The sequence below is a fragment of the Urtica dioica genome, chromosome 3 (assembly GCF_054948205.1).
Source record: "Urtica dioica subsp. dioica isolate 48M chromosome 3, U.dioica_male_clone48M_v1_H2, whole genome shotgun sequence".
NCBI lineage: Eukaryota > Viridiplantae > Streptophyta > Magnoliopsida > Rosales > Urticaceae > Urtica > Urtica dioica.
In genome coordinates, this window is record NC_142758.1 from 27201621 (window position 1) to 27215305 (window position 13685).

General features: G+C 38.1%; 1 protein-coding gene across 1 annotated transcript; it reads left to right on the plus strand.

The window, feature by feature from the left end:
* The first annotated feature begins 1580 nt into the window (after positions 1-1580).
* LOC149402529 (uncharacterized) lies at positions 1581-3063 on the plus strand. The gene is made up of 3 exons (XM_089608419.1): positions 1581-2103; positions 2145-2542; positions 3004-3063. Exons 1-3 carry the CDS (start codon positions 1581-1583, stop codon positions 3061-3063), a joined length of 981 nt encoding a protein of 326 aa, XP_089464545.1.
* The last annotated feature ends 10622 nt before the right edge of the window (positions 3064-13685 follow it).

Consider the following 13685-nt stretch of genomic DNA (forward strand, 5'->3'; position numbering starts at 1 on the left):
CTGATGAGTAAAGTAAACTAATGAAATTGTAATATAAATGATAATTCTTTGGAATACACAGACATATACCAATAGCCAATAGGTTACGAAATTGTCAAGTAAACAAGATTTTTCAACGTGAAAAAAGAAGTGAGTACGAAGAAGGAGAAACAAACCTGTACGAGTTTCTTATAAACATCCAGCCAATTTTAATACATCATCATACACAATATTCTTTATACACAATACGGACATAATCATAATAACTTATATACAAACATAGCAGGCATATAAAAAAACCCCAGAAAAACAAATTGTCCAGGTACATACCATAATAAAAACAAAAAATTAAGTAATTAGAGAACTAAAATGTTTGAAATTGCTATATAACCAATGTTTCGTAAATTTTAGATAAATAGTCATAAAAATGACGTTACATTCCTTGTTTGCCCTTTCATTGAAATAAAATAGTGCGGGTATTTATGTCAATTTACATGGACGTGACTATTTATCTAAAATTTACAAAACGTTGACTATATAGCACTGTGAAACTATAAATATGATTATATACCTAATGAACCCTAATAAATATTGATGTGATTCGGTTTACGCCATGGTCTTGCTTCATCAATACATGCCCAGATTTAGATGCTTACAACGGCAAACACCGTCAATATTTTTGTACATGAATAAATATATAGTTCACAAAAAGATATACATGAATAAATAATAGTTCACAAAAATGCACATATTGTTTCTTGTATCAGGTAGTTCGGATAACAACGTTTCAGAAGCAATTGATTCATTGTTGTAGATGAAGAACCACCATCTTGAGTCTAAAATTTCGCGGAAGACATTTTTAAGTAATAGAAAAAATGTAGATGAAAGTGAAACGATGATGGCGAACAGATTGTGGTTCTGCACAAAAAAATGTATACATCATCACAAATATACATATGACCAAGTACAATAAATGAACCAATACCTTGGCTTATGGTAAATAATTAGTTAAATTGCATTAATTTCTATACAGATTTGCAAGCACAAACAAACCTTCAACTACAAAGAAATCAGAATATGCTGAGCCGACAATAACAAAAAAACTTCGTACTGTTACCAACCATTGTATGTTCGACTCAGTTGTATTGTAACATGAAATCGGATAACGTCCGTGTACACAGGTAGTCACGATGAATAACTTGACAAAAAAAATCAACAAAAAACGAAGGTAAAAATAAGCAATCAATGCCACCAACACAATCAGCTATGAGGATGACATTGTACTTCCAATAAATATATGATAATAAAATGTTATTGAACATATATATGAATACTCGCATACTGTTGAAGTCTACATGTAATCCCTAGTCGTTAGGAGTTTGTTTATTCTTGTTGCTAATTATCAGGTAGAATAAGTCCTATAGGTATCCGGATATTTGTTTATTGTTATCGATTGTACTTCATTGTATTTAGAAGTTTGTTAGCAGTTATTTTCCTGTATATATTCTACGATCAATAATGAAAGAAGTAGACCATTTTCATTCTCTCCTTGATCTCTATAATATTCATGGTATCAGAGCATGACCAAATACAGTAAAAACATGCAAGGTCTCACTTCCTCTTCCTCCACAGAAATCACCACACTTCCACAATCATCGTCCACCATGCCCTCTGATCACTTCTTTGCCCAAATCACTAACCACAAATTAAATGGCCAAAATTATCTTCAATGGTCACAATCAGTTCTTATGTTCATCCGTGGAAAGGGTAAAGATGATTTCCTCACTATCGCTGCTACTCCGAGGGAAGATGATCCAAGCTTCAAATCCTGGATGGCAAATAACAATATGGTTATGTCATGGCTCATCAATTCCATGACCCTGGATATTGGTGAGAATTTTTTATTGTATTCCACAGCAGTGGAGATATTGGAAGCAGCTAAGATTAACTTCTCCGGCTCTGAAAACACATTAGAAGTCTTTGAAATCGAGAGTGTTCTTCATGAGCTCAAACAAGGTGATATGTCTGTTACTCAATTGTTCACTTCTCTCATCAAACATTGGCAGATGATAGACCTCATTGATACTCGCAACTGGAAGTGCCCTGAAGATGGAAATTGTTCAAGTCTATTGTAGAGACAAAAAGAGTTTTCAAATTCTTGTCAGGTCTCAACAAAGATTTGGATGATGCAAGAGGTAGAGTTCTCAGCACCAAGCCTCTACCTTTAATCAGAGAAGCATTCTCAGTAATCCGGCATGAGGAAAGCAAAAGGAAGATCATGATGGGAGATACACCTACAACTGCAGTAAACTCAGATGTCTCAGCCATCTCAGTTTCAAGAGAAGGCCAAATTCAAGTTGCCAAAGCATACTCCGACAAGAAGAATAGCAAGAGACCATATTGCGATTATTGTCCCAAACCAGGGCACACCAAGGACCATGTTGGCAGATCCATAGAAAAGCCTCTAGATTGGAAGCCTCGCAAGTCCACATCAGACCAAGAGCACAACGGAAATCTGGCGTCATCATCTCTCTTTATCAAAGATCAGCTAGAGCTTCTCCAGGTCTTGATCAGTCAGTCACATATCTCTCAGAATTCAACTTTTACTAGTGGTGCACTCGTGGTAAAAAGAGGTAATATTTCACTGGTATTTCATTCCAAAATTGACAATTCCTCCTCATGGATAGTGGGATTCTGGAGCTACCGATCAAATGACCGGTAACCGTGATTTATTTACCTCATATATCCTCCTCATGGATACTGTGTTCCGTTGTGGAATATCCGTTGTGTAATCCAACATTTGTATTAGTGATATCATGAAAGTGACAACTCAATATCTGTAATTATAGAAGAAGGTTCAGTCTCCTATGCGAAGAGCATTGGAAGAGTAAAAGTTTTGCCATCATTGCAACTCAACTCAATGTTTTATGTACCTAAGTTGAACTGCAATTTACTGTATGGTCATAAGTTGAATAAGGATCTGAAATGTGTCACTCACTTCACAGATGATTCATGTGTTTTCAGGACAGGGTCTCGGGGAAGATGATTGGCAGTCTGAAGTCAAAGCTAGATTATACCTACTAAAAAATCCTTCATGTCCTAGTTCCCTCTTGGTGTCAAAATCCCATAAGCGATCAAATCATGAAGATATCATGTTGCTACATTATGAACTTGGTCATCCAAACTTCTTGTATCTCTTATAACTTTTTCCTTCATTATACATTAATAAAAGTCCGAAGCATTTGCAATGTGATATTTGTCATTTCTCTCAGCATACTAGAAATTCATATATGCCCATCTCATACAAACCTTCACAACCATTTACAATGATTCATACTGACATATGAGGGCCTTCTAAAACGTCCAATATCTTTGGTGCAAAATGGTTCTTACTGCTTATTGATGATCGTACTAGACTCACATGGAATTACTTGATGAAAAATAAGTAAGAAACTCCTTTCATAATCAAACTGTTTCACAAAATGATTCTCACACAATTTAATATTAAAATCTAGATATTTCATTCAGATAATGGCACATAATTCTTCAACTCCATTCTAAATGAGTTTTTCCTCTCCCAAGGTATTGTACACACAAGTTCATGTGATAGAAGTGGCTAGATCACTCATATTTCCTACTAATGTGCCTAAACAATATTGGGGAGAGGCAGTCCTCACTGATGCTTATCTAAAAAATAGAGTGCCCTCAAGAGTTCTAAATTTTCAACTCCATGTAAGAAATTACTAGAAAGCCTCCCTAATTCAAAACTCCTATCATCCATACCCCTAAATTGTTTGGTTGTTCAGCTTTCACCTATATGACAAAAATAAGCTCGATAATAGATCATTAAAGTGCATTTTCATACGCTATTCACCATCTAAAAAGGGGGTTCAAATGCTATTAACCATCTCTTATGAGGTGCTTCCACACAATGGATGTCACATTCCTTGAAAAAATTCCTTTCTACACTTCGATTCATGGGGAGAATTGTCAAATAGAATCTCAGGATCAAGGTCAAAATACAGCCATAACTAACCTCACTGAACATGTCCAGCCTGACTGACCACCACAAAAATACAGATGCCACCACATCATCAAGTCCACCACCAGATGTGCTTCAAATCTGCCAATCATCAACTCCAAGTCCAATATCTCATGACAACCATGATCCAGGTATCAATGACTCAGTTTCTCATGTGAATTGTAATAAAATAAGTGATGATGATCTTCCTATTGCATTGAGAAAGACTGCTAGAGCACACCCACTTTATCAAATGGAAGATTTTCTCTACTATAGCCATCTAGCCTCTAGTTGCAGAGCTTATGTCACACATATTGATATGGTCAAAGTTCCTTCATCAATCCAGGAAGCCTTATCAAGTTCAGAATGGAAGAAAGCAACTTATGAGGAAATCAAGGCCTTAGAGAAGAATGATACTTGGGAAGTCACCACATTACCTCCTGGAAAAGGGACTGGATGGTGTCGATGGATGTTTAAAGTGAAGCATAACACGGATGGATCCATTGAGAGGTTCAAGGCAAGGTTGGACTCTTCTAACTCAGAAGAAGCAATTGACAAAGGAAGATGTCAAAGACTGGTAGGCAAACTGATTTACTTGGGTAATACATGTTGCCAATGGTGCCCACAAGAAGAGTTGTAGTCTTTACTTTTGTACATTTGATGCACTAAAGTCTCACGAAGAGTCTTGCTTGTAATTTCTTATTCATTGATAAAAAGTTGAAACGTTCATTCTTTATTCCTTGTGTGAAGCTTTATGATAAAATCTTAGTCTTAAGTCCATAAACAAACCTAACAATACATGAAGAGACAAATGTAGATTTGCATGAACAAACTCTTCATGGGTTGCTTAAAATGATATATTCGCAATCTAAGAGTCAAAGGACTATTGACCTCAGTACGATTGTTAGGAGAATCTAAAATGTCTGGTTATGGGACATTGAGAGTTGGAGACTCTATAGTTCTTCTAGGTATCTTCTAAAGGTACTGAATTGACCAGTACACCTCTAGAGACAAAATAAGAACAAACCTTTTACCCTCTTATTTCTCGAAGTCACTACGTATGAATTGCATCATGATTACCTTAATCCTAAAATGAGGCATGCCATTTCACAGCTTACGTATTCTCATTTGACAAAGTCAGTGTTCAGACTCACTATGTGATTCTGAACAGGACCTATTGCTGAAGTACTAAGTTGTGAAGATTTCATGAGTAACTTTGTGAAGTTCTCATAGAAATGGAATTCATGTACAAGATTGTTGAAATGCAATGTATATCACGTCATGCTTTGTTCCTTGGAATGTGAATAAATGAACTGGCCAGTGTCCAAATTGAGTCTTGACTCTTTTGGATGAATCAATGTGACTTGTTAGCTCCTTGTCAATACATTGTTTCTAACTTATTCACAAGCGACAAAGGAGTTGAGGAAATAACAGCTAGAAGGGTAAAATGGCAATTTTGTAAATCCCGACTAGCTGATGATATTCATGAAGGGTAAACATAGATAATATTCAGTGGATCCATTCATCCCAATTAGTTGAATTCTTGAGTAGAAAATAAATTCATTTCAACCGAGAGATTCTTAGTGTCAACTCTTTAGTGGAGTCAGTTGACATTAAGCTAAACTTGGATAAGGTTTGGGAACTTTTGAGTCCAAGTATTTTAGCTCAAGCTTTGTTCATTTGGATCCACGAGGTCACTATCACAAATCATATCGAGTAGGAATAGTTAAACTAGAAGCTAAGTCAAAACAAGAACGAGACAAGTTTTACGAAAAATGTCAAAAAGGGTATTTTTGTCTTTTTGGACATAGGATGAAATGAATGTCAGTAAATTATTTTGACATGGTCATATGATGACTTAAATCACTCGGCCATGATGAGTTCATTGGGCCTTGTGGATTAATTTCATTTCATAGAATTTTACTTGAAAATTCTCAATGGGCCTTTCTTATGTTGTCTTGTACAAATGAATAAACATATAGAAGCTCCTCCTAGATGCTCCATGGCCGTCCAACACAATAAAGAAAAGATAGATTATTTTTTTCATTAATGTATGAAGATACTTGCCAAAAGAAAAAGAGGAAACAAATTTCCTATACAAGGAAGATGGGATTTTGGCCAACATGAGTTAAGGGAGAAGAAAAACAAAAGAGGAAACAAATCCAAGGCTTCTAGAAGCCTAGTTGGCCGTGTGACTCCAGAAGGAAATAAGGCAAATTTTGCTCATGAATATGTGATATTCTATAGAAGAGGAAACTACCTTATTGAAGGTAATCCCTCCCCTATAAATAGAGACCTTATTCTTCTCATTTCATTCATTCCAAAGTTTTAGAGATTGAGAGCTTCTTTGTCTAGAATATTGGCCGCCCCTCTCTCCTTCTCTCTCTAGTTTTCTTTCGTTTTTGTTTTGGCACCTAGGTCCACATTTGACCTAGTGTTTTTAGCTCTTCGACGTTGAGACTCGTTCACGAGTCGTCGTGTTTATAAGTGCCCACACACTAATTCCTTTCTTTCTCGAGTGATTTTAGTGATAGAAACTTTCGTGGTTGCTCGAGTTCCCGAGGAAAGAAGAGAGACAAGCTGCGTGGGGAGACGAACATTTCAACCTTCCTAACGCTTCTCAACGTTCAAGCTTCACAAAGGTTCGTAAATAGTTTTAATTTATATGTACTTGCTCTTTGTCTAGGTTAGTAAAGTCGTTTTACCTGTTCAAAAGAAAATTTTAATATTCCACCGCTTACTCGAAGAGTTAACACTTTTCTTAACACTAGATCAATTCCAACAAATGGTATCAGAGCTATGGTCAAAGATATGCATGTACATGTAATTAAAATTATGAGCTTGAACATCGTTTTTGAAAGTTTACTAATTTTGTGACAAGTTAGAATTCTTTTCTTATATTTTTTCAATTTATTGCTCATGCCTTTAAATTATAAATCATGTTGATTTTCTATGACTTTGGGATGTTATTAAAACACATTATAATTAGTTCTAAAAGTTTTTAATTTTTTATAATGAAAAACGTGTTTTTAAGTTTGAGAAAATTTCGAGTAATTTTGTGACTAGTTATATTGTCTTGCTAGTTTCGTTTATGTACTCACTTCATTTTATGTTTGTTGTTATTTTCTTTTATACCTTGTTATTACCATGTTAATAAAACACAAATAAAAGTTTTAGCAACTTCTTAAAACATTCCGTTACACTAGATTCTTTTTTCACACTCAAAGTCCGAACTTTAATAATTTCCAGTTTTTTTCGAGCTCAAGAAAACCCGCGGTAAAATTGGCATAACTCTCAGCTCAGAATTCAAAATTTAATAATTCTTCAATCAATTGAAAGGTCTGTTTGTCCTCTTTCCAGTACAATTAGGTTTAGGTCAAAAGGACATCGGAGCCGCCAGTATTGGTGATTTTACTCCGTGGTGCGCGACTGTTCCGAAAGTCCAGTTTTTTAGAATTCCGGAATTTCGGCCCCACTACCATCAGTTATAGAACTCTAATGAGAAAATTTTCTTGAGAAAAATTGTTTTTTATAAGATTATAAACATGATGTGAAAGGATAAGATGTTTTGATTATTGAAAGTTTAATTGAAATTGAATTTTTACAAAACTAGTTTGAATTTTGAAAAACCGTTTTCGCTTTCAAACTTGAAAATATTTTGTCATCCAAATCAAATAAGTTTTCAAAATGTTTTCAAAACTATATCTATATCACATATGTTTAAAATCTATATGCTCTTGAAAATTTGAGTGGGAGGTCTCCTCGTAGACGAGCCAAAAAATAAAAGATGTGTAATCTCAAACTTTCAAGTGTTCAAGTGAGTTGAAATTCACACTTCCCTCATGCACTGTCCAGAATAGCAAATAGGAAAATGTCCGAGTATGTACCTTGTGCCTTTATGCACTAACACTGCTCTTCCTTGAACATGAAGATCTAGGATTCCTTTCTAGAAGTCCACTCTATCGCTCTATAACTAGGAAATTTGTTTCCGAACTTATAAGAGACGATGTGCCAAATCTAAAAACTAAGTGGGAGGGTTATACCTATTGTTTGTAACCCACGGTCCCCAACACTAATGAAAGAAGCAATTAAACGTGAGACTAAGAGTCACTCTTGTGGCCCTCTCTTCAATGAGAGTACTCTATGGCGTTTTTGCTTCGATCATTGCTCAATGAGCTACGTCCGAGAGTGAGACGATGAAGACAAGGCCTCCTCTTGGGGATTGTTTTTTCAAAGTTGATCTTTTGGAGTAAGTGGTTGGTTGCACACTTAGGCTCAATCCCTAGTAATCCTACCTTGAAGCTGTGTGAAAGGATATGGGTGATCAAACCAATTTAAAAGGTGGCTAGTCAAAATTGGTGTATTGACATCTTGGCTAAGCATTGATGATGTGTCATTTACTTATAAATGGAGAGTTTTTGCGGCCTTCTCTTGAGGGAGTAAATTATCGTTTGCTTTATAACACCTTTGGATTTGATCAAGTCTTAAACAAACTTAAACCCTAAACCAAAGACTAAATCATAAACATGTTTCAACTTTTAAAAGCAAAATGTCTCTCCAACTTCTCTCATTCATCCTTTCCTTAAACAAACTCGAAACCAAAAACTACGTTAATTGGATATGTAACCTCGACATCGTTCTTACCGTTAACAAGTACAAATGGGTACTCACCATCCTGTTTCCTCCTCTGACGAATGATGATTCGACTCAAGAGGACAAAGACGCCTTAGCGGCCTGGCTTGAATCCGATGAGATTGCGAGATGCTCTATCTTAGCATCAATGAACAATGTGTTACAACAATAACATTGTGACATCGAGACTGCCGCCAACATGCTCTACAATCACCTTGAGATGTTTGGAGGTCAAAGGCATCAAGCAAGGAACCAAGCAATCCGACAGTTTATGAACTGTCGCATAAAAGCTGGGATTCCTGTCAGGGACTATATGATGCTGATCATTAGTTACGTAAATGAGATGGAAATCTGAGGATCTAAGATTAACGAGGAGACCAAAATAGATATGATATTGGAAACTCTCCCCGAATCTTTTGATACCTTCAAGTGGAACTACTCCATGAACAAGCTAGAGTACATTGTTACCGAGCTTATGAAGGAGCTTCACACTGCTCAAGGTCTCACTAAGAGAAAGAGGAATCAAGGAGAGGCACATGCTACTGAGCACAAAGCCTCCGCCTCTGGATCTAAGAAGAGACCTCACAAGGCCGATAAGAAGAACTGTCCTGCCTATCTCAAAGCAAAGGAACATAGTATCGTACTAATTACCGAAGCATGCTTAGTAGCTGATAATGTATCAACGTGGATTCTTGACTCTGCTTCTACTAACCATATTTGTTGTTCCTTGACTAGTTTCAAGAAAACAAAAACCTTGCAGGAAGGCGACTTCTGTTTCAAATGGGGTGATGGGAGCTTGGTGTCTGCGAAGGCTGTGGGATCCGTGACGCTGTCTTTTGAAGACCGCACTTTAAACTTGAATAATTTTTATTTTTTTCCTACCTTTGGAAAGAACTTAATATCTGTTGCACGTCTTCTTCAGCAAGATTATTGTTTAATGTTCATTAAGAATGAAATTCGCATTTCGTTTCCTGATAATTCTTTTGTCACTGATGCATGTACGAAGAATGGTCTTTTCTACATTTATCCCACTCAACCTTCTCTTTTAGACACCAAAATAGATAATGATCTAGTTAGGGAGCCAAAGATGATCAAACTATTTGAATCCTACGATCTAATAAAATCAACATATCTCTGGCACTTAAGACTTGGTCATATCAGTCTATATAGGATTAAGAGACTTGTAAGGGACGGTCCGCTCCAAGCCTTTGCAATAGGTTCACTACCTACTTGTGAATCTTGCATAGAAGGAAAAATGACCAAGCGATCTTTCTCAGATAAGGGTCGAAGAGCCACTGAGTTGCTGGAACTAGTACATTCTGATGTATGTGGTCCGCTAAGTCAACAGGCACGTGGAGGATACGAATACTTCGTTACCTTTATTGATGATTACTCAAGTTAGAGTTTTGTCTATATCCTCAAACACAAATCCGAGACCTTTAACGTATTTAAGGTCCTTAGGGCTTTAGTGGAAGAGAAAACTGGCAAAGTGATCAAAACCCTTCGATCCGATCGAAGTGGTGAGTATATGTCTGGAGAGTTCGACGACTTTCTTAAAGAAGAAGATATCGCCTCTTAGCTTACCGCACCTGGCACTCCTCAACAAAATGGAGTGTCAGAGAGAAGAAACCGAACTCTTATGGAGATGGTTAGATCAATGATGAGTTACTCATCACACCATTTTTCCTTTTAGTGATATGCCCTCGAAACAGCCGCTTACATTCTGAACCAAGTTCCGTCTAAAATGGTTCCTGGTACTCCTTATGATCGATGGACTGGTCGTAAAGTAAATCTTGGCCGCATCAAAATTTGGGGTTGCCCTGCACACGTGCTGAGGCAAAAGACTAGCAAGTTGGCTAGTAGGTTAGAATTGTGTCTGTTCGTTGGATATCGAAAGGAAACCAACGGTTTCAAATTCTATAGTCTCGAGGACTTTATGAAGGATGCAAAACCTAGAAGCGAAATTGTGCTTGAAGAAAAGTTGGGTGAGGAAGCTTCTACCTTAACTGTAAGAACTATTTTTATCCCAACTTTAACATAACCTAACTCATCAGAATCTCGTCAAGTAGTACTTCGACGTAGTGGGAGGGCTACTCAAAAGCCTGACAGGTACATGTCTTATGGAGACAGTCTCGTAGCCGTCTCAAACATGGATGACCATGTTTCTTATAGCCAAGCGATGGCTTGTTCTGAATCAAACCTTTTGCTTGACGCCATGAAAGTTGAAATGCAGTCGATGTATGTCAACAAAGTCCGGATGGGAACGTCGTGACATTCAAATCACGACTTATGGCTAAGGGTTATACCCAACAAGAATGGATTGACTATGAAGAAACCTTCTCGTTAGTCGTGATGCTTAAATCCATCTGCATACTTCTATCCATAGCTACAGCTCTCGACTATGAGATCTGGAAAATGGATGTCAAGACTGCCTTCCTGAATGGCTGTTACCGGCCCGACCCCGGGAGCGGCCAAACGAAAGCGAAACGGCGTTGAGCGCGCCCCGACGGCTTGCCCCAAGGGTCAGCCTCGGCCAATGGCCGAGTCAAGATTATACCCGGCCATTAGCCGGCCCAAGGGCCAGCCTCGGCCAATGGCCGGCCCAAGTTAACATCGGCCATTGGCCGGCCCAAGGGCCAGCCTCGGCCAATGGCCGGGCCGAGTTATCCTCGGCCATTGGCCGGCCCAAGGGCCAGGCTCGGCCAATGGCCGAGTCAAGGTTACACCCGGCCATTAGCCGGCCCAAGGGCCAGCCTCGGCCAATGGCCGGGCCAAGTCTACACCCGACCATTGGCCGGCCCAAGGGCCAGCCTCGGCCAATGGCCGAGTCAAGGGTATACCCGCCCATTGGCCGGCCCAAGGCTTGCCTTGGCCAATGGCCGAGCCAGATGTGTCCACTCGGCCAAGGGGTTGCTCAAAATGCCCCTTGGTCGCGTATAAATACAGAGGTCCGCCCTCTGCCAAAGGTAAACTGAATTTGAGTACTGAAACCTTGCTTGTAATATACAAACTTTTGCAACGCTCAACTTGTGAATTTGAATAAAATAAACGAGTTTTATTTTTAATCAAATTCTTGTTGCACATGATACGTCCTTAAATTTTAAATATATTGGAGAAAAAAAAATAATAATCATAAATATATTTAAGGTCGATGAAATTTCGGAATAATGATATTCGAATAAGCTCGATATTAATTTACGAATAAATTTGTTCGGAACGTACTCGGAGACTTAAAATCTCAAGAGTGAAAATAAATTCCGAAATCCCTTAAATATATTTAAGATAACGGGAATTAATAAGAAATTCTCGGTTATTTTTCATGAATATTTTTTTTTATAAATTAAGGACGAGTTTGAGAGAATTTATTTGGAAAGGATTAAAGTGCAACAAAGTGAGGGATGAGAGTGAAAGAAAAAGTTTTTTTAGGAGTTGTTTTTGGAGACGTGTGGCAGGATGTGGGAGTGCCACATGGCATTCTTATCCTCTTTTTCTCTCCACTTCCACACGACCACCTCACCCCCACTATTTCTCTTCCTTTCTTCTTCACGTCATTTTTCTCCTTCTTCTTCATCTTCTCCACGCTATTCCTCCAAGAAGAAACAGAGAAAAAAAAAATCGGCAACCACCACCACCCAAGCCATTCCTCTCGGCCACTCAACCCCATCACCACCCTCACTCATCTTCGTTCTTCTTCTTCTTCCTCTCCATCGTCGCTCTACCTCTCGCGCGGCTCACAGCCACCGCGCGCGCGCCTCGCCGAGGAGAAGAGTCGCCGCCGTCGAGCCGCCGTGGCCGCTGACCGAGAAAGGACACCGGGAATAAGGTGAGAGCACACCGGAGAGCAGATTAGAGGTAAGAATTGATATGGTTGAATTGGAAAACTCAAGTTAGGGTTCATGAGTTTGATTTGGGGCTTTTTGATCCGAGCTAAAATCAGTGGAATTGATGGGTTTTATTTGGTTGTTGGACTTGATTAATGATGTTCCTAGCTCGGATTTGTGTAATTGAGTCGATTTGTTTTAATGATTTGAGAATTTTGAACTCGCTGTGAACAGCATCTGTAAATTGACGTGGACAGTTCGGTACCGATTTAATTTGGATTTCTTGATATTTTTCCTGGATAATAGACGTTATGAGGTTTCTAAAATGACCAAGAACGTGTAAATCCGCTGAGAATTGAGTGAGTTATAAATTTTTGAAAACAGGGTATTGAAGCTGGAAATTATAAACGTGTGTTTGATTTTTTGGCCGAATTTTTGCTAGTGAACGAGGATTTATGGCTGATCCGTGGGGTTTTGTTTTTTCTTAAGGTGTTTTGTTGATCATGAGACGTTTATGACGTTGATAAATGTTTGGGTAATGCTTGAGAGGCATGGTTTGATTTTTGTTGGAATTATTTTTGGACGAATTTCTTGTTATGGAGTTTTGTTTTGGCCGTGTGATGTTTTTTGGGCCGTTGTGCTTCGTGATGTGATTTTGAGCCTTGAGTTGAAATTTGTGATTTGTTGAGGTTGTGATTTGGATTTGAAATTAAATTTGGAAATGGATTTGAATTGGTCTGGATTTTGAATCGAGTATGTTTCCGGGCTCGTTGGATTGTCTCGAGAAATTTAGTTTTGATTTGAAAAAATGGATTTGATTGGATGACTCGAGAGTTGAATTTTGAAATCGATGAGTAATGTTTGAGATTGATTGTTCGTTCGGGCTCGGGTTTTTGATATTTGAATCTTATGACGAGTCTAAAAATTTTATGACAAGTCTAAAGATTTGATAAGAGTTTGAAGTTAAGGAATTAACTCGATGTCGGATTCCGCAGTTTGATGACAGATTTGGACGGACGAGCGGGAACCGGACGAGTCAAAGGCGATGAAGCCGGATTTTGAAGTTTTCAAAGAAAAGAGTTATCGAAATTAAAGCTCGATTAACTCAAGTTAGTTCTTTTGACGTTTCTACAAGTGTCAAGTGTCACGGAGAGCGTGAAAATCAAGACATCGCTGGAAGTCGTTGAACTTTCTGTCTAACTATTCCAGGAAAGTGAGGAGACATAAGTCAA